Below are 20,740 nucleotides of genomic sequence, written 5' to 3'. Positions count from 1 at the left end.
GGTTGTTCTTCTTCCCCTTCGCACCTCATTGCAAAGAAACAGAGACAGATAGAGAATTGACAAGGGTCTACCACTATTCATTTGATTTTCGTGGTAACTGTCTCATGAGTGGTAGTTCTTTCTAGGAGTGTTTGTAGCTAAATCACTGTGCTGATTGCAAAACAAGAACAAAATGAACAAATATCTAGCTCAAAGAAATGTTTTCTTTACCGAAAGTGGGGGGGGGGGGGGGTTGTAATAACGTCTAGCAGGCATAATTGTCGTACTGATAGCCGGTAACACTTTTTAGAAAGTTACGCCATGCCACTGCATCCATTATATGACCACTATTCGAATTGATGCAAATTTGGGCTCTTTTTTTATTGCGTTGGTGGTGTTGGAATGAATGTGCGGGGAAATGTTTTCAGTTTTATGCTGAATATTGTCCTTTAGTTGCTGTAACGTCTCTGGCTTATTCACATAAACCAATGACTTCAAATATGCCCAAAGGAAAACATCTGGAGCGGTCAAATTGGGGGACCTGGCCGGCCATGGCAAATCACCAAAACTGGATATTACTCTGCCCGGAAAAGTGTCATGCAAAAGAGCTAATCTTTCGCAGGCTGTATTCATTTTCACACACAATATATTTCGTGAGTATTTTCTATTTAACTGACAAAACACTACTGATATAAACAACAAGATGTCAAAATGAAGGTCAGTTCCAATAGATGACTTTTGCGCCACCTGTTACTATTGATGAATTGGCAGAAATTAACAGCATTATTTTGAACCATTCTAAATAACCACATTGTTAAATATTGACACTGATTATGAAGAGAGTGTGAATTATGATATTGCTTTCATTGCCTTGTTCCAAGCTTCCACTGATTCTGTACAGCTGACCTAGAGTTGCATTGACTGCAGCAAATGCCATGTCACTCGGTGCATAACCATTTCCATACAATTTACGCTTCACCTATATTTGTTTTCATTACCCACTGCAGCCTCAAGTGAAAATGATTGCTAAGTGAAAGAAAATGGAATGAAATGCTCTTGTCTTTCATTTACAAAATGAATGTATACTTGTTTGTAACAACCATAAATTAGAAGAAAAATTCTACAATCCATGCTATATGTGCATGTAAGGAGAATTACGAAGTATATGTTCATATTTGTTCATTTATCCATCTTATCACCATTGTCATTTTTGTGTTGGTTAATATAATAGACAAAACTTGTGTAACGTAAGGAACTAAAACAGTGCTGTCAAATGTGTCTCAGAATGATGAGTCTGGAATGTGCCGTCTGGACTTTCCTGAAACTCTTTTTGTTTGTTTTCAATATATTCTATATTATTGATCTTTTTTAATGTCAAAATATTGTTATTTTAACAATAAAAGCTATTTGCATTGCTAGAAATACCACGTGAAATAAGTACTCCACCATTATTTCTTGTGTTGGGGTCCAGGGGATATAGAGCAAAGTGTCAAATTAACAACAGCAGAGATTAAGGTTTATAAGTTGCTGGTTTTCATGGTACATATCTACCACCTCACCATGTTTCTTGATAGATTTTTTTATTGTGTGTGTGTATTTTTTTTAACCAAGAACAATTTTCATGCTCGATACATTTAGTTTCATCTTACATTGCATGGCATGTTCACGCTTGAAATGTACACGGTTAACATTTCACTAGGAATATTTAAGTGTGTATTTTGATGCAAAATCTTCATCATTTGCCGCAGTGATAGTTTCATTAGGTTTTTGACCATTTTGAATTTCTTACATTTTTATGAATTCCTCTATTATGCTGCAAGGTGAGATAGTACGATGTGCATCCAGAAAGTAAGTTCCGAAAGTGCCCCAAGATAGCACTAGTGGTCAGAGCGGGATGCGCAGGAGTGGAGGAGGAACACTTAGCCATAACCTGGTGCGAATGTAGTTGTGTGGAGTCGATGGTGATAGAACTGTGGTACTGGAAACATGGCTTTGTGTATACAGTCTCCCGCTGAGATTTCTACGCTAAGAAGCTGTAGGCGGCAGAGATACACCGGCAGTTGTATGAAGTGTATAGACAGAATGTCATGAGTGTGGGAATGGTCCAAAGATGGTGCAGAAAATTTACAGCAGAATGCACCAATGTGCACGATGAAAACCGTAGTGGCAGAGCGTCCATGGTGATGCCCAAATTGGTGGAAAGTGTGCAGCAAGAAATGCTGCAGAACCAGCGGTTCACAATGTCCGAACTCTCATGTTAGTTTCTGCAGATCTCCTGTTCCCTGCTGCATGAGATCGTCACCCAGCAACTGCAGTTTTGCAAGTTGTGTGCACGATGGTTCCAGTCCTTGGCGGCAGAATTATTTGACACAGGCATACAAAAAGTTTGTGCTGCGTTACGACAAACGCCTCGACAAGGATGGTGCATATGTTGAAAAGTGGGTTATGTATCACTAACTCCACAGTAATAAAATCATTGTCTTCTGATGTTCGTCTTTCATTTTACAGTTCATCGGAACTTACTTTCTGGATGCGCCTCGTATGTTGTTGACTTCCATTTGCAAGTATAACATATCAACATTTTAGATCTGGAGAGACCTGCATCTGAATATATGTTATATATGTAGATGAAAATTTCATTCCCCTTCAGCTTTCATTGCAAATTCATGTGTTTGTGTACTGTAAACAAGGTGTATATATGAGCTGGCAACTCCGATAGAGCAAGTGAACATATTTTGGCCCGTGTATGGGACCGGCAGTCACCCACCATTGTAAGGAAATTGGGGAGGTACGAAAGTATTAATAGCTTCCTAATTGCCCTCACAATGTTGGGTGAACACAGAAATTGCACCACTTGCTGCACTAACCATTTGAAAGCATAAAGAAAAAATGCAATGCAAAATAAGAAATGATAGGAGGATAAATCTGTTTAAAGGACTGAAAGTCATGACACATATTTGGATTTAGATACACAACTTTTCTGGTTGATCTCAACTCTTCTTCAGGAGCCTTAATAATAACAGCACAATCCGTGAAGAGAGTACTAATTTTTTGTGATCATAATGTGGTAATAGTATTAACTTTGAAGGCCACTGCAGCAACTGAAGAAGATATAGCATATTGCACTTGTGGTGTAAATAACATATTATGAAGACCATGCAATGTAAATACGTGTTGGTGCACAGGAGTGTAATTCAGATTCAGTACATGGTGTGAATATTTCTAATGGTGCATGAATTTGGGCTTATGTACTGAATGTCATCTCATCTCATTTCATGATAACTTGCTTTCTAATATATGAGCTATGTACAGTATCAGTACTGTTGAGAAGCGTTGAAAATTGTTGAAAGATGCTGCATAGCACTGCGATGACTTAGCACTTGTGTGATCACAGCTCAGAAATTATTGGGAAAACTTCTTTCTTGTTTAATAATTTTGTAAGGGGGAAACCACATTAATTCGTCTTCTTTTTTCTTTCAAATGGATTATTCATTTCAACATTTCCTTTTACAAAAACTTAACCTTGCAGGAGTAAATGTGTTCTTGTTCTAAAACATTCTGATGTCAACTTTTTCTTTTTGTGTGTATGTGCTGAGTTCTAATATCAGCTTAAGGTTTTATCATAGATATAGTAATTCATTCTTAGTCCCATGTTTTAAGATTCTTTTACTTAACCCTTAGATGGCCAGGTTGGTATTTTCACTAACGCCAAGGGTGTTTTCAGTGGAAAATTTAACATCCCGTAATTCTTTTTAAAAAATTAATATCTTGAAAACTATGAATGGTAGAGTTACAAATTATACCTTGTTTTGATCAGTCCGAAGTAGGCTATAAACCTATTGTCAAGAAAATATTTTTTTAATCCAGTATAAGAAGAAGAATTCTTTATTAAAAAATATTTGTTTACAAAATTTCTAGCACACTCATTGCTAAAATTATGTACTTGTAGTTGACAGTTCTGAAGATTTTCTTTTAAAGTAAACCAAAATAATAAGAACTACAAAAATGTATTTCTCTTACCTTGACCCCATTTGACTGGCATATAAGGGCACATCATCACTGACATAACTACTCACGCTCATTAAGAAGTCATCGAAGTCGTCATCACCCCCTCTGAATCCATATCCAATCTACCGAGCTGTATCTCAATGTCCAGTGATGGGCAAACTGAGTGTTGTGACTATCTTGTACACCTTACTCTCTTGAAGGGGAGCCCACAGTACCACACTGATATAACACGAAAACAGGAATTGAAGAATGAATCTCCCACATGTCAAACTTGGAAGAAAACAACAGTGGAGTGGTAACTTTGTCTGAAGCACTTTTCCACTTTAGTTTTGATCTCGAACTAAGAGCAAGAATGGACGCTGGCTTCTTTGTTGACAGGCTTTCAAAATTGCAGTTTCACAGCCATGTCACCCCACCCACCCTCTTTTGTCCCATTGGTTTTTTTTTTCAATTGACTGACAGTTGGTGCCTGCAAAAAAATATATAATACAACCTCTGACAATAAAGTTCGGTGAATGATCCTGAATATCGAAAGTAGACGAATTCTTAATGAAACCTACCTTACTGTCCTTCGAAGTAGTCCCCTCCGATGGCTATGCACCGTTGAGAACGGCTGTACATGTCCTGGAAACTTTTAGAAAAGTCTTCTTTCGGGATGGTGTTCAAGACCCTCGTCACGTTCCGTTGGATGTCCGGAATATCCTCAAATCTCTGACCTTTCAAAGCGATTTTGAGGCGTGGGAAGAGAAAGAAATCTGGAGGATTCAGATCCAAATTTCTTGCAATGCATTGCTACAGAGGATGAGAGCTGGTGTGTGAGGTACGACCCTGAAACGAAACACCAAAGCATGGAATGGCGTTCTCCTGCATCACCCCATCGGAAGAAGGCTAAGGCGGAAAAATTGTTGTTCCCTCCGGCAGGAATTCCGTGTGGATCATGCCATCACTGTCAAAGAAAGTGATGAGCATCGTCTTGATGCGTGATTTTTACGCCTCAAAATCGCTTTGAAAGGTCAGAGATTTGAGGACATTCCGGACATCCAACGGAACGTGACGAGGGTCTTGAACACCATCCCGAAAGAAGACTTTTCTAAAAGTTTCCAGGACATGTACAGCCGTTCTCAACGGTGCATAGCCATGGGAGGGGACTACTTCGAAGGACAGTAAGATAGGTTTCATTAAAAATTCGTCTACTTTCGATATTCAGGATCATTCACCGAACTTTGTCAGAGGTTCTATATAACTTTTTTGGCTTGTCTGCTGCAGGCTATGGTCTGGAGTAATGACAGAAACTTGATTTTCTCCCCCTCCAACCACACACCTAACCGCCCTTTCAATTCTCCTGCCAAAAATAATTAGACCTATTTTTATGCCACACCCTGCATGAAATTAGACTTGAATTTTTCTTTGTCCCTAATGAAGTCACAAATGTGTGGAAATGTGGGACGAGTTGTCCATCCCCTTACTCTATCTTCTGATCTGACCAGTGATTTGAAAGTGTGCGTTGATGTCTGATTTACCATGCATCTGCTGTAAAGTGCTTAAACAAAAAATCAAATGTTAATTATTTGCAGGATTTTTTTATGTGGGGAGGGGTAAGATTTCAATGCATACAGCATTTACATTCATATTCAAATTATCGAAAAAAAATCATGTGGGGAATTCACTTTTTTCACTTCTGTGTTAGCACCTTCATTGTATAGCACATTGGCACATTTGGATGTTGTGAATTTTATGCATTTCTCTGTTGTCTTTATACAACAAAACGTATAAAACATTTGGAACATCTTTAGCGTGTAGTAGCCAACCTTTTGAAAATCTCTTATTTTTTTTTTTAGGATCTTGTATATTTACTGCTGTGCACATACTAAAACATTTTTACGTGGATCTAAAATGTTGATTGCAGTACCCCATGCTGAAAACTGAAAAAATTATTGTTAAGAACTTCACTGTCATTTGAATAAACATACACTGAACCTTAAAGAATCTCCTTTTTTTGTGCACATTAGCATATTTTCTTTCTTCCAATATTTTGAGAAGATCTAGTGATCTTTGAAGATATACTCTGTCCCAGTTATCTCTGGAGCAAGGTTACACACAGCAGCAGAGAAGGGGGGAAATCGAGTGGCCAGAGTGAAGCAATACATGCTTCTGCGAAGCTTGGTATCTGCAGTCACCCTCCATGCAATCCCGTCCCCTCACGTTTTCATTGGTGGAGCTGTCTCGTGTCACACTACTTGCACAGAGACTTGTTTCCTTTTGCTTCCTCCAAAGATATCCGGGACAGAATATAAAATGCAGTGTAGATGTTTTTACGTTCGTTTCTTTTACACGTACCCTGCTAGTTAGAACATAAAACCTGTGGAAATAAAAATATCTAATTAAACAGTTTAGTGTGCAGTGCTGTTCAGTAATTTGTGTGGAGTAATCTTAAAACTAATTCAGCATGCTGCCGTTTAGTAATCATAAAGTGTGTTGATAGAAAGATGTTAATGTTAATTGTAATTGGTGTTATTTTTTTAAAAAAAAATATTACTGCACATTAAATAGGCAATTTTATATGCATGTCTGTGTGTTGTGAATAAATTGTAGAAAAATATAGATTTTTGGTCTTAATGTGATGCCTCATCTAAGGATTAAGTTGCAGATTGATGTGTATAGTTTTAGACCTAAATTCTTATCTTTTTGCAAGCTTCATCCTTCTGTACAACTAGATTGGTCAGGAAGTGGAAACGATTGCTAAGAAAGGTCAGCATTTCAAACAAATGTGCTTTATTTTTTCGCTAAGCATGATTAGGGAATAGATTGCATGTAATAACACTTGAAATTGCAGGCACCATGAAATGGCATTCATAAATCTTCACTTCACAAAGTTTTAAATGCAAGTAAGTCTTTGTTACAAGTTTTGAACATTCTTTCTTTTTTGTATTCTATTAACATGATGTTTATGTTAAATTTCAGAACTGGTATTTCTAGCAGAATGGTGGTCGGGATCGGATGTCATACTTTATATAGATAAAGAAGAATACGACAAATACTATGGGAAGGAGCATGCCTACCTTGTGATGAATCATAGTTACGAAACAGACTGGTTGATAGGCTGGGTTTTTTGTGACCGCACCCAAATATTAGGGGTAAGTCAGAACTAAGTTTGCTCAATTGATGCATTATTTTTGCAAATTTGCAGAAATGCATTTAAGAAAAATGAAAATATTTGTTTTGGGTTAAGTTTCAATTTTTATTTCATAGTTTCAGTAAAGTGCTTCTTGTCTAGTACATGTAACAATAATAGTTTGTTTTTTCAATAAATAAATACCTGGTGAATGACTTTTGGTAATGGATAACTTTAAGTATTTTCAGCTTGGTCCCCTGAGAAGCTTAAAACCGAGGTTCCACTGTACCTCTCATAGTTATGAGACAGCATTTCCGAAAATTACTTCTAGAATTCTGATGTTATTTGAGTTAATTATTTAAATTTCGCAAGATATGAAAACACACCACTCTGAGAAAATAAAACTTTGCCATTATTTTTTAATAAATCCCGAGAAAATGTATTTTTCATCTCCCCTCTCAGAGGGGAGGTGTACAGCTTACGCTATAATACCTTGCATGGGAATTTAATCTGTTTGTGTTTTAGTTGGTCTCAAAAGCCGTGAGTCCTCCTCCGTTCGCGTGCGGTCTAAGGCACTGTGCTTTGGGCTCAGACTGCAGGACGGCATGGGTTTGAGTCTATCTGGGTTTTCAGCCTGTGTATAGGACCGGTGGCAACCCACCGTCATGAGGATATTTGGGAGCTACAAGTGAGTAGCATAACCCGGTCTTGGAAATCTCCTATAATGGCTGGGGGTTCGACATGCTGACCCCACGTCACCTCCTTACCGGATGAAGATCTCCAAACCTCTAAAATCGGAGTCAACCTTCCAACCCTCTGTAAACAAACATTCTCACTTCGAGTAACGTATCACTCCACGTCAGCTGTTTATGGATGGTGCAGTCATCATATGCTGTTGTTCACTCGCATTTCACCCGAATAAGTTACATGAAAAAAAAACATATTCCTATTTTTTATGACATCCCTACACATTGAAGCATAAGAATTTTTCGAAGTGTGATTAAATACGTGTTTTTGTTGAAGCTTGAAGTACAGGTATGAATATATTTTAGAATTCAAAAAATTCATTTATCTGACACTGGGTTAACTGGTCCCTCCCTCCCTTTTTCCTCAGTGTGACAGGGCCAAAGTAAAACTAAGAGAGCGAGAGAGTCGATTCAGTAAATTCAAGCCTTTTCGTTTTATTGCTACTCCTTCCACCAAGCTATTGCCCAACATTGTTGACATGCAGAGAATTGTTTTTCTCCTTTGTCCAACAATGTACCCTTAATTTTAGCAGAAACTAGGCAAAGATAAGCCGAAAAATAAAAAAAAATAGATTGTTTATCTCAGTTCATTTCTCTTTCTTCTCTTTCTTGAGCACTGAAAAAAAAAGTGACAATAAGAACTCACATTATTTATGCAAGGAAAAAATATTTACTTTAATCCACTGGGAGAGGTTCGATGCCTGTCAGATCTTCATCACAACTATCTTCCGATTCACTTTCCCCGTCATTAATTTGGATAACGAATCTTTCTAAATTTAAATTGTCTTATCAGGTTGTCCACTTCCCACAATTTCTGTTCTTTGGTTTCAAAGACATGCCACACTGCGTCAGCCCAGTTACGTGCCAAAATCTGAGACATGGCAATCTCAGTCAGTCTCTTGACCTCGTCTGACTTGAAGGTCTTGTTGTTGTGTGCAAAGTACCCTTTGACCTGAGCCCATATCATTTCAATGGGATTCAAGTTGCAATGGTAAGGCGGTAGACTCAACATGGTGTGCCCGGCTCTTTTCGCCATTTTGTCGACAACGTATTTGTCATAGCTTGGCTTCATACGCAAAACGTGGTCCAAAAGTTCCATCTTGAGCAAGTCAGCTGAAAGTATGCCTTTTTCGCTCAGCCAAGCTATGTATGTTAGCCTTCTTCCAAGCAGTGGTTGGCAACTTTTCGCACTTTAACACTGTGATAGGGAGCATTATCCAGCACAATAACACTGTTCGGATCACGTTTTGGCAGAACAGATAAAAACCACTTCTCAAAAACATTACCGTTCATTTTTTCGTGGTAGTCACCTCTAGTCGTGGACACAAAAATTAGCTGTGCACAGTCCACAAACCCACTTCCACTTCCAACATGAACAATGATGAGCTCTTGCCTTTTCCTGACTGTTTCTTCAGTCCGGTTGACAGTCCTTCGAGAAAAGCTTTCTTCCTGGAGGAGACAGTGCGTGATCAGTTGTAATTTATACAATCATCACGTATTATTATTATAAGGAGAAACCTTTAATGAAAAGCTATTTTAAAATTCAAATTGCAGGAAATTTTACACATTTTTCTTGCATTGGCAAGGTTGTTTAAAATGAACTATATGCGGTGGAAGAAATCCGCTATTAGGTTGTTGCGAACCCCAATAACTTTGCACTAAGTCGGTGAGGAAACTGAAGTGGTGTGGCAAATGTCTGCACATGATAATGTGATTTCACGTTGTCAGTGAGGGTGCTGTGGGGTGAAGGGACACAGAGGGGCTGACCATAGCAGAGGTGTTCACCATCGATTGCAACCCTCATGACTGCAGACCTCACAAACACCCTCACACTCTGTAAGACTTGTGGGGGTGAGGGAGGATGAGGTCGAGGGCAGACCGTGAGGGTGAGATGAGGGCAAGATGCGAGAGGGGGATGGGTGGAGGTTGATTTAAAATGACCACTTTTGCTCTAGAAAGAAGAAAAACATGGTAGTTCTTTTTAAAAAAACTGCAAATTTACATTTTATTTTATATGTAGGGTGAATAAAATGTGACTGCCCCTTACCATCTTATTTCCCCCATTTTTCTTTCCAGTGACAATGCTTCATTGAGTCTCCCTCGGCGTTTTTGCTGCTTAACCCAGAATTTTAGATCAAGGTGAAAAGGGCATACAGGTGTTTTGGGATAGCATAACTTTAGAGACATTGAAGAAAACTCTGGAGCATGTTGTAATGTGTGGCATTGAGGTGTAGATCCCCCACACTGTGACACGCAATTTGTCATTAGTTACCGAGACGATGAATACGATTCAAGAAGTTAGTTAATCAAATTAAATCTATCAGCTTACTTATGTGCAATAGTAATAATAAATCATAACACTTTCAAACCCCAAATGAATTTAATCAATGAATCGCTGTTTTAAAAACGTCATTTATCGCAATGTGTCATTGTATTCCCTAGCAAAGGTTATTTTTAGCATAAGACGGCAGAAGAAAAATCATTTAATACTGAACTGTCATACCCGGTAGGCGATAAGATATACATTTTGTTCTTTATTTTTTTATATTTAACGACTTTATCTTCCACATTTGGCTAATCTTCTCTTCTTGCACTCAGCCACCGAGCAGCCAAGATGTATATTTAATTGTTCTTTTTAAGCTACGTATTAAATTAACTCCCAACAAGTGATAAGGCCTCCTTAAGTGAAACATTGCTATAACGCGTCCATTGACAAATAGAATGTCTGTGCACCTTAGTGGCTACGTAAATAATTTTATTGTCATAAGTTGGCAACACTGTTATGATACACATGCTTTTGTTTACAGAAGGTCTTAAGTTCTTTAGGTAGGATTGTGGGAGGGAGACTGGCAGTTGGGAGATAGGACAAGGGCTGTCAAGCCACGAGTTATTATTAAAAGCCATGAGAATTTTGGAATTATCGACTTTCTGTGGTTTCGTGTGACATTCACACAAAGTGTTAAGCTCCAGATATGCAGTTGGGTTAAAATATTCATAATGGACTGATTTCATAAAATTATGAAATACTTAGTGGTGTCTGCTAACAAATCGAAAAATAAAATAAATTGATGATTTTACCTGAGTGCATGGAAAGCATTGATGAAAATGTGTTTTGTGCGGAATGCTTTAAAAATGTAGCCAAGTTTGACTTCATTTATCTGTGAAGGGTTTCAACTGGAGAGGATTTTTTGTTCTCGAAATATGCAAATTATATTCAGTCACAAACATGTAAATCTTAATGTATTGGAAGAGAATTCTAATTTCCACATCAATTCATGGCGGTCTTGACATGGAGTAGGACCACCTTTTATGGAATTATTTTATTGTGTACATATGAAATAGTGTATTTCATTAAAATGACCAATTTGAGGAGTGGATCGATTCTTACTGAACATGTAAAAAGCACCTTGATGACAAATACAATCCACAAGTAATTGTTACTGGTAATATAACCGCAGAAAACTTAATTTGGTACAATGCACGTAGTTTGATATAACTATAATTAGCATTTCACTGCAATACTAGTACATTTTTCTTGATGCAGTTCTTTTGAATGCAATATTTTCTCTTTTTTCAGAGTTTCTTTTTTTTTCTTTCATTCTTGAATTTTATTAATTTGAAAGGTCTGCTGCCTTAACTAGCCACCAGAGTCTCTTTCGCATGTAATCCCTTGCTGCCCAAGCCGATTTTCAGCAAACTGCAGAGTTTTATAAAAATGACTGTAGATCTGACACTAATTGCCGTAGAGACACAAATGATATATCATTTTACTCGGAATGAACCATAGATTCCGACTATATAAAATGTATGCACATTCAGCATATATATGGAGGGAGTGGGGGAGGAAACTGAAAATTCAAAAATTTTTGAAGAAAAAATTAGGGTTTCGCTCCTCCCCCCCTCCCAACAAAAAAGTACAAGACATTGTAACAATACACATGGAAATAATCGCTTGAGTGTTAGGAACAAGAAAATAATTGCACTATTATCATATGATCAATAGACCACAACTTGTACCCCCAAACGACATGTCTGCGCACCTCTGACTCAAATCTCGAATTTCAACAAAATGCATAGTTACCTTCAAACAACTGTAGATCGGATTCTACTGGCCGTAGACAAACAAATGATATATCGTTTTACTCGGAATGAACCATAGATTCGGACTATATAAAATTTATGCACATCGGCGGACTGAAAATTCCAAAATTTTTGAAGAAAAAATGGGGTTTCGCCCCACCCCCCCTTCCCTCCCCGACAAAAAGTACAAGACATTGTAACAATACACATGGAAATAATTGCTGGAGTGTTAGGAACAAGAAAATAGTTGCACTATTAGTGCTAATAGTGCCTGCAGTGTTTCCAAAACTAATTGATGAGGTCATATAACAAACTTCACCCAAAAAAAAACAACTGATGGACGCATGAAACCAGCACCGCTGAGCTACGGGATGTTGTTAGAACGATAGCCAGGAAAGGGGTGACGAAAGCGTGCCAAATCTTCCCCTTTCTTGTATCTCCTTCACCTTTCTATTATTAGACAATGCAGGTGAAATTGCAGCAACTTGAAAAACATGTGCTTATCAACAAAGACCCGTTTTCGTCTTGCTTTCGAACTTTTCTTTGTAATAGTGCAGTTTTCCTCTGTGGCGACAGGGGGAAAATTCCTTGTGGCCTTGGGTACCGAGAAGCAAACTTTTCACCCGTCTAGTTTCCAGTGGTGGAAGAAAAGAATTGCTAACAAATCCGGCCTTTGTTTGTCAGAATTCTTTTTCCTTTGTGAGGAAGCCGCACAAAAAAAGCTGCCATTTTCTCGCCTTTTTTTGTTCGACACCAAGACGTGCAAGAGTCACAATTGTTTAATATGTGTGTTAACAATAATGTAAAATAAGAAAATCGCAAATCCAGCCAAAAATAGCAACATTGTGAAGTAAAAACTATGAGCATGCTAGAGGATCTCGATCGAGATGCTCAGGATGCAAGGGGTTACATGTAGGATCTCGATTGAGATGCTCGGGATGCAAAAGGTTAATTGCCCTCAATATCTCGTAGATACATTATATTGTGTTGCTTTCTTGTTGCTTTGTTTTAATGTTTAGTTTTATGATGCTTGGTGGCCCTACTCTTACTACGTAGTTAAGCTTGTGTCTGGCATATTTTGGCCATTATATCTGCACATGCACATAATCTGCCATTATTAAGATTTAGTTCAGGTTTCTGCCATAAGATGGCATCGGTATATTTAATGTCATTGTCTGTGAGGGAGCATGTTTTATGTAATAGCATAATGCAGAAGGGTGAATTCCTCTTGGAATATGAACTGACATTAGGTGCTCACTCAAGAAACAGAGTGGGAATATTGTGCAGGTTTTCGTTATTGTTAATGTTATGTTTATTTTGATGAAGTGTGAAAGTACTTTGTTAGCACAGCAAGACCTAAATGTTAAAAACCTGTCCAAAATTGTTTTTTCTTGCCAGATTATAATACACAACATTATTTTTCCAATGTTTTGAGTTTGCAATATATCATAAAATAAGTACTTTTTAACTGTTGAGTTATTTGCGAAGCACAATGCAAATTTAGTAGTTGTTCAGAAAGCTCATACTTTCATCAGTTTGACAGTTCAGCCTTCAGGTTCAAAGTAGACAACACAAATAAGACATTTGACTATCCCATCTAATGATTCAAAATCGAAAACCTGCTGCACAGATGTCCTTAGATCTTGTCCACAAATTTAACATATTAATACAATCTTTTTCAGCAAGAAATCCATTCCTACAATGTAGTTAAAATACACCTTACATTTACATTCACTATTTCAATGGGAAAAAGTAAACGTGCAATGGATAGCATATGATGTGAAAATCGCAAAATTATTTGAGTTCCTTGATTCCAATATATTTTTGTACTATATGCAAAAATATATTTTAGTCTAAAGTACATGATATTTATTTTTGTTAACCAATACAAATGTGATCTGTAACAACATGTAAGTTTACAACTTTATTTTCATGCATTTTAAATTTTCTATTTAAAGTTTGTCCTTGAATCTCAAATTCCTCTCACAATAATATGCTTTTTTTTTCTTCTTTCTTTTTAGAATTGTAAAACGATAGCAAAAAAAATAATTCAATATGTCCCAACAATGGGTTGGAACTGGAAAATGGGAGAGAGCATATTCTTGGAACGTAACTGGCAGAAAGATAAAGAAATTATGGGAGCTCAGTTAAGAGAACTTATAGCATATCCAGATCCAATATGGGTAAGTAAATATTAGCCCCAATACATGTTGCAAAATGTTCAAATCCTGTTATGAGCTGTTGTAAATTTATACTAGGTGTTGTTACTTAAAATTTCCATAAATAGTTTATTGTAATTAGCCATTGGAAATGTTTGTTATAAGATGTGCTTTTTAGGTATAAGATATTTATAGTAGAAAAGCATGCTGTACATAGTAGATGTACCTATTTTGTGTCTAACTGGTGTGGCTTGTTACTGCCATGTTAGGAACATGTTCATTTCAAATCCAAAACATCAGTAGGCTTTTCCATAAATTAGATTTTATCGATTTACATGCATAATTATACTTGTATGTGCATATTGAATGCATCTTCCAACTTGTTTCTACTGACTTGTGACACACTTGGCTTCTGACTTGAGTGACGTAATACTTTCTGTTGTAATGATTCAGGATGTGTGACACACATGTCTTTGTTTCTAAATTAGAATATGATTGAGGGAGTGCATGATCCAAAGTGTTAAAGAGAGTAAAAAGTTGCAGGGAGCTATACTCTATTGTTTTGCTAATGTACATTAAAATGTTAATCAGAAATGCATTGGAACAAAGTTGAAAATGTGTAAAATTGGATTTAACTATTTTCAACCGTTATTAGGCAGCCAAGGGCTAGATAACCTTGAGCAGTACATTAATATGCAATGATGGTTTTGTCTATCTTAAGAAACCATACACATTTAAGCATTCCAGTTGTCCTCATGGTGATGGGTTCCCACCAGAAACCCAACATCCAAACACTATCATTCGAAGTTCTTCACACAGGGTGAAGCTTTATTACATTCTCTAGCATCCTCGCATGGCTACATGTGTGCCCAAGGAAGTTCTCATCCTGGTATTCCTTTGTAACTTGCCCCTTCGTCATTCTCATCTAATCATCATTCATCTTCATTATTGAGATTAGCCAAAAAGATAGGAAAGTAATGTAAAATAAAATACAAATGGCCTTGCCCATCTTCTGGCAGATCCTTTTTTCGTACTTTGTTTGTTGTTAACCACTGCAAAGTATTGCAAAGAATTTCCAGTGCTGTAGGATTCACTTTGATAGGGCAACTCCATCTCCTGTATTCTTGTTCATTTTATTATCAACAAAGATAAATTATATTTCCTCTTTGTTACATTAAAGACCAACTGAATTAGCTTGCTGACACAGAGGAATAATACAGTGACTACCCCAGTAATGGACATAAGGTTGCACCGGCATATTTTGTTCTTTTAAACTTAGTGGCTTTAATGTACAGCTCTCACATACTACGTCCCGCACGTTGGCAGTGTGGTCTAAGCTGACATGGTTTTGGTACTGGCTGCACGATGCATGCAGGTTTGAGTTGGGATGGGGGTGGGGGTAACAACTTTTCTCCTGATATTTTGACCTGTGTATGGGACCGGGGGTCACCCACCATCATGAGGAAATTTCGGAGCTACGAACGAGTAGTGTAACCCGGTCATGGAAACCTACAGCAACGACTGGGGGTTCATCGTGCTGACCATACATCACCTCGTAACTTGGATGAATTTTGCCGATAAGCAAATCTTTCCGGTTTCCAGCCTGGTTAATTCTGGGGAAAAAATTCTAAGGATTCAAGAGTTAGTGAAACTATTATCTGTAGACTATTGGGGAAAATAACAATTACAAAGAAATCTTATGCATTGGTTTATTGAACTGCAGGACATATGACATGAACTTCAATGTTAAAAATTCTCATACACATTTGAAAATGTTGATTTTTCTATGTTCTTCCATTCAGCGATGCCATTGATGAAACAGATTTGAAATTTGTTATGAATATGTGAAAGTACTCTTACTGCTGTTCACATTGTGCAAAACACAAACATTTAGGTTTGCCCAGCACAAAGCAAGCAACATTGCAACAAATTGTCTGTCGAAGGTATATTGGAAAATGGCATATTGGAATTTGGTAGCTCTTGTATGTAATTGTCTAGCTCTTACATAAATAACTCATGGCGCCACCTACCTACCGACTGCCAGCCTCATTCCCTCCTGATTCTATTCACTCCTTCACCCGAGGTGGGAGATCATCCGACCAGTTACAGGGTGGTGTGTGGTCAGCATGACGAACCCCCAGTCATTGTTGTAGATTTCCATGACCAGGTTATGCTACTCATTCGTAGCGCCCCAATTTCCTCGCGATGGTGAGCGACCGCCGGTCCTATACACAGACCAAAATCTCAGGAGAAAAGTTTTTACGCTTTCCCCAGGAGACTCGAACCTGCACGCGTCTCGTAGCCGGAGCCAAAACACGATGCCTTAGACGGCACGGTCACAGTGAGGAGGAAGTCTAGCTCTTCCTGCATATAAATACAACCTTCTGTAATAGCTCTCCACTTATGCATTGTAATGTTTGAATACTGGAACATAATAATTTTTGGTTGCTTTGAAAGTGAACCCTTATTACATGTGTCTGCTACGCTCCACTTGCTTTTTTTTTACTCTAAATAGCAGTCCCAAGTGATGGTCATGTGGACATAAGTATATTCTAGGTATTTGCTTGCTTAGGTTTTATATTATTTTGAAGTAAGTCGATATGTGGTACTGAAAGATAGTGCAACAAAGGGGTTTTCTTCGTTAAATGTATTACCATTCTTGTATGTTTTTCTTAAGTTTAATATTTAGAGTGAAAGCACTGAAACCTATACAAAGCAACTGACACCATTGCCAATGATTACACTGTTCACTTAATGCTGAAGAGGTTGCTTAGAAGCTTACACCTCACATACTTTCTTATGTCACTTGATAGTGTAGTTTTCACAATTTAGCAAGAATTTAGTATTTGTCAATGCCATGTTAAATCTCCTTGCACAGTAAAATTTTCGAATGAAGTTTCTTAACCTACTTATTTGTATACAATAATAATATTCTGTGTTTGCGAAATAGTATTGCAATTGTCTGTTGATTTGGGAGACTTACCATCATCATTTCAAATGAGCCTTCTATTTGGACCTAGATACAGATCACAAAGTTCTGAAGTTTCTTACTCTAGATTGACAGGTTTGAATGTGAAAATTGTTTCCATATTCAAGCAGTCATTGCAGTGAATATTCCATTTCTTTACCACTTTTTATCATGTAGAATTTAATAATAGCCTTTTGATTAGCATAACATATTACAAATGCATGTCCAGAGTTAGATTGTATTTTGTATTTGCTGTGTTACAATTAATTCAATGAGATAGTAATATCTGTGACACCAAACATCTTTTTAAGACATTGTAGAGGAACTGGTGAGTAAAGCTGCACAATTACATCTCCATTAGTTTGTGCATGAGGGAAAATTACATGGAAATAGTCGATTTCTTACTTATCAAGCATGTAAGTTCTTTTAGACTGGGACAGAAGCATGCATTTTGGGTCAGTCCAAGAAGTAGGTGTTCCTTCTTGTACATGAAGTATTTGTATGAAATTAAAAGTAGAGCATCTCTTGTTCCAGGTATGTCCACACCATCAGTTGTGTTTCATGAGGTAACACTGTTATTTTTCCATCCTTGTCACCTTTTTAAGAAAAATCTTGATTAATAGCTTTGATAATCAATATGAATACATTAGGGATGAGATGGGTTACTTGGTACACTGTATGAGTGTTGTCTAATGTGAGGATGTTGAAATTGTTAATAGGCTTTCTGATTTGGTATATCTATAAATAGCCTGTAATGGAGTGCATTCTTCTTCCATTTTTTGCTGTGTAATTCATGTACAGAGTGACCACTATTGCTGTGTAATTCATGTATAGAGTGACCACTAGTAATAAAACCATCGGCCAAAAGTCTCCCTGCACCTTCCCCTCCATTGGTTCAACTCTGCCCATAAGGAAGCATTCTCCACTCTACCCCTCCCCTGCATGGAGGACGACGATCCACAGGAGTCGTAGGTCTGCGCAGGCTCTTTTTATCTGTGGTTCCACTATACCATGTTTTTTTGAGTAAATTTTTCTAAACACCCAGTTTATTTTTTCAAAGCAAATGGTTTTTCTTTTGTATTGGTGCTCTAGTGGAAACAGCAAACATTTCATATGGATGGACTAGCATGAAAATTTTGCCAATAGCAATAAAGTACTGATAACGTATAATATTTACCAGTAACAATAACCAGTATTCTACCAATCTGATAGAAAATTGCTTCAAATGGTCCTTATTGGGCATGAACATTTGATTAACCTCCTTAATACATGCATGTAACCAGATGAGTACAATGAGTTTTGATTTGTAAAAGAAATAGTATAGTTAGACAAACTTTACAAAAATAGGCCATATGAAATATATGTTTATGAATATATGAATAGTAACAAAGCCAGAATTTTGCACTTCAATTACAGGCTATTTATAAATATACAGGGTGCTCATGAATTTCCCTTACAAACTCCTAGGGCTAGTAGAGGGGACTGAGTAGACAATATTTGGAAAAGGAACCCATGTCCAGAAACGTACCGTTTCAATGCTACAACCATGACAATGTGTCGGATGTGCCTGTGTTGGTATGCAACCGGGTAGGCAGTGCATGACGTCAGAAGATCACCTGGTGGCACATGACGTCTACCCAGCCGTGGTATCCTGCTAGGAGCCCCATTCATGTGCCTGTGCATCTCCAATGAACATGGTTGAGTACACGTTTGCAGAATACATGGACATGATCCTTGTGTATGGCGCAGTGGAAGGGAATGGAAGATCAGCTCGTCGGCTGTATCAAGAGCGTTATCCACAACGTGCAACTCCATCGCATACCCCTTTTTCCCAGCATTTTGCAACGGCTCCGAGAATGAGGTACCTTCACCTCCGACAGGAAGGACTGTGTTGCTCCAAAGAGACTCCGCATGCCCGAATTGGAAGAAGCTGTACTGCACCACGTTGAACAGGACCCGTCAGCAAGTATGTTAACAATTGCACGTGCAATGGGTGTTTCACTCAGCATCATGTGGAAGGTTCTGCATGAGCAACAGCTATGTCTTTACCACCACCAAAGGGTACAGGCTTTAAGACCAGCCGATTTTGTACCACGTGTTAACTTCTGCATGTGGTTTCTGTACCGCTGCATCAATGAGCCCCAGTTTCCATGTCGACTTCTGTTCACAGATGAATGTAAATTCACTAGGTAGTGTGTTCTCAATTCTTGAAACAGCCATGTCTGGGCAGACGAAAACCCTCATGCGACGCATTTCCGGGGATTCCAGCCAGATTTCCTATCAATGTGTGGGCAGGTATTCTGGATGGTCAAGTGATTGGGCTGTACCTTCTTCCTCCAGGCTAACGGGTGCCGCGTACTTGATCTTCCTACAGGAAGTATTGGCTCTGTTCTTGGATGTTGTGCCATCGAACGTCTGGCAGGATCTGTGGTTTCAGAACGATAGTGCACCACCTCACTTTACATGTGACATTCAGAGACATCTTAACCGAAGATTCGGGCAAAGATGGATAGGCCGAGGTGGTCCAACCACGTGGCCCCCACGATCGCCGGATTTAATGCCATTGGACTATTTCTTGTGGGATCGTATGAAGAGTATGGTGTATAGAGACTCCTGTAGAGACAGAGTTGAGTTGAGTTGTTGGTGTTTTAAGTCCATTTTATGCACAGTAAGGCTATTCGGGACTGGACATACAGCTTAAAGTGGGATCCAAACCACTTGGGCCTCCACCGGGTATTGAACCCAGGACCCCTTGATTACAAGGCGATGACGCTACCACTGCGCCATGGGGGGAGGCCCTGTAGAGACAGAGGATAAACTTGACGGGACACCAGGTGTGATGGAGCAAGTGTACCAGAACATGATTCGTCGGTTGAATGTGTGCAACGACGTTGGTGGTCATCACATCGATCCACTGTTGTAGTTGAGCCTTGCCGTATGCGACATATCCAGTGCAGAAGACAGAAACAAATTGTTGCGTTCCACTGTCGACACAGGTGTTATTGTAATCAATGCATAGTATGTTTCTGTTTTGCTCCCTTGGCATTGTCACCAAATAAATTTGTTTGTATTATGGACTGAGTCACATGTCATTCACTTCTGTACCTTACGTAACATCTCATTTGACATAGTTGTCATAAATGATTACACTTTAGGCCATCAAGTGATCTGACGTCATGTACTGCCTATCCGGGTGCATACCAACACAGGCACATCCCACACATTGTCATGGTTACAGTTTCCGGACATGGGTTCCTATTCCAAATATTGTCTACTCAGTCCCCTCTACTAGCCCTAGGAGTTTGTAAGGTTAATTTCCAAGTACCCTGTATATCACCTATCGGTAATTTTACTGATAGATTGATGTAGTCAATAGAAATGTAAGAGATAAATGCAGGCTTGCCCAAGGCTTAAACCCAGGTCCGTGACATGTCGTGAGATTGCTCCACTAAGTGGGCTACCAAGCCACCCTCGTTTCACCTCATTTTTAGGTTCAATTGTTTTACCTTGTGGAATTGTCTCAGTCAGTGATACAAACTCCACTTTGGGTGATATTAGACATAATCGATATTGACTGCCGAAGCGAGGTTTGTGGTTTCACCCATGTTGGACCCCTCCTTCATTTGGAACTCCTATTCTTTCATCATGTGGACTATAGGCCCATTCGTGTACTATTCTCTATACATGC

General features: G+C 38.3%; 1 protein-coding gene across 3 annotated transcripts in view; it reads left to right on the top strand.

Annotated features, from left to right (window-relative positions):
• LOC146002596 (1-acyl-sn-glycerol-3-phosphate acyltransferase gamma-like) overlaps positions 1-20,740 on the top strand; it is a 118,711-nt gene that overhangs the window by 60,389 nt on the left and 37,582 nt on the right. For all 3 annotated transcript variants that reach the window (XM_083140543.1, XM_083140545.1, XM_083140542.1), the window contains exons 3-4: positions 6,949-7,121; positions 13,947-14,108. In XM_083140543.1, coding sequence (XP_082996669.1) covers positions 6,949-7,121; positions 13,947-14,108 — 335 coding nt within the window. The remainder of the gene's footprint in view (positions 1-6,948; positions 7,122-13,946; positions 14,109-20,740) is intronic.

The sequence above is a fragment of the Lepisma saccharinum genome, chromosome 18, assembly GCF_977018435.1.
Source record: "Lepisma saccharinum chromosome 18, izLepSacc3.1, whole genome shotgun sequence".
In the NCBI taxonomy this organism is placed as follows: Eukaryota; Metazoa; Arthropoda; class Insecta; order Zygentoma; family Lepismatidae; genus Lepisma; species Lepisma saccharinum.
This window is presented reverse-complemented; position numbering and strand designations above follow the sequence as displayed.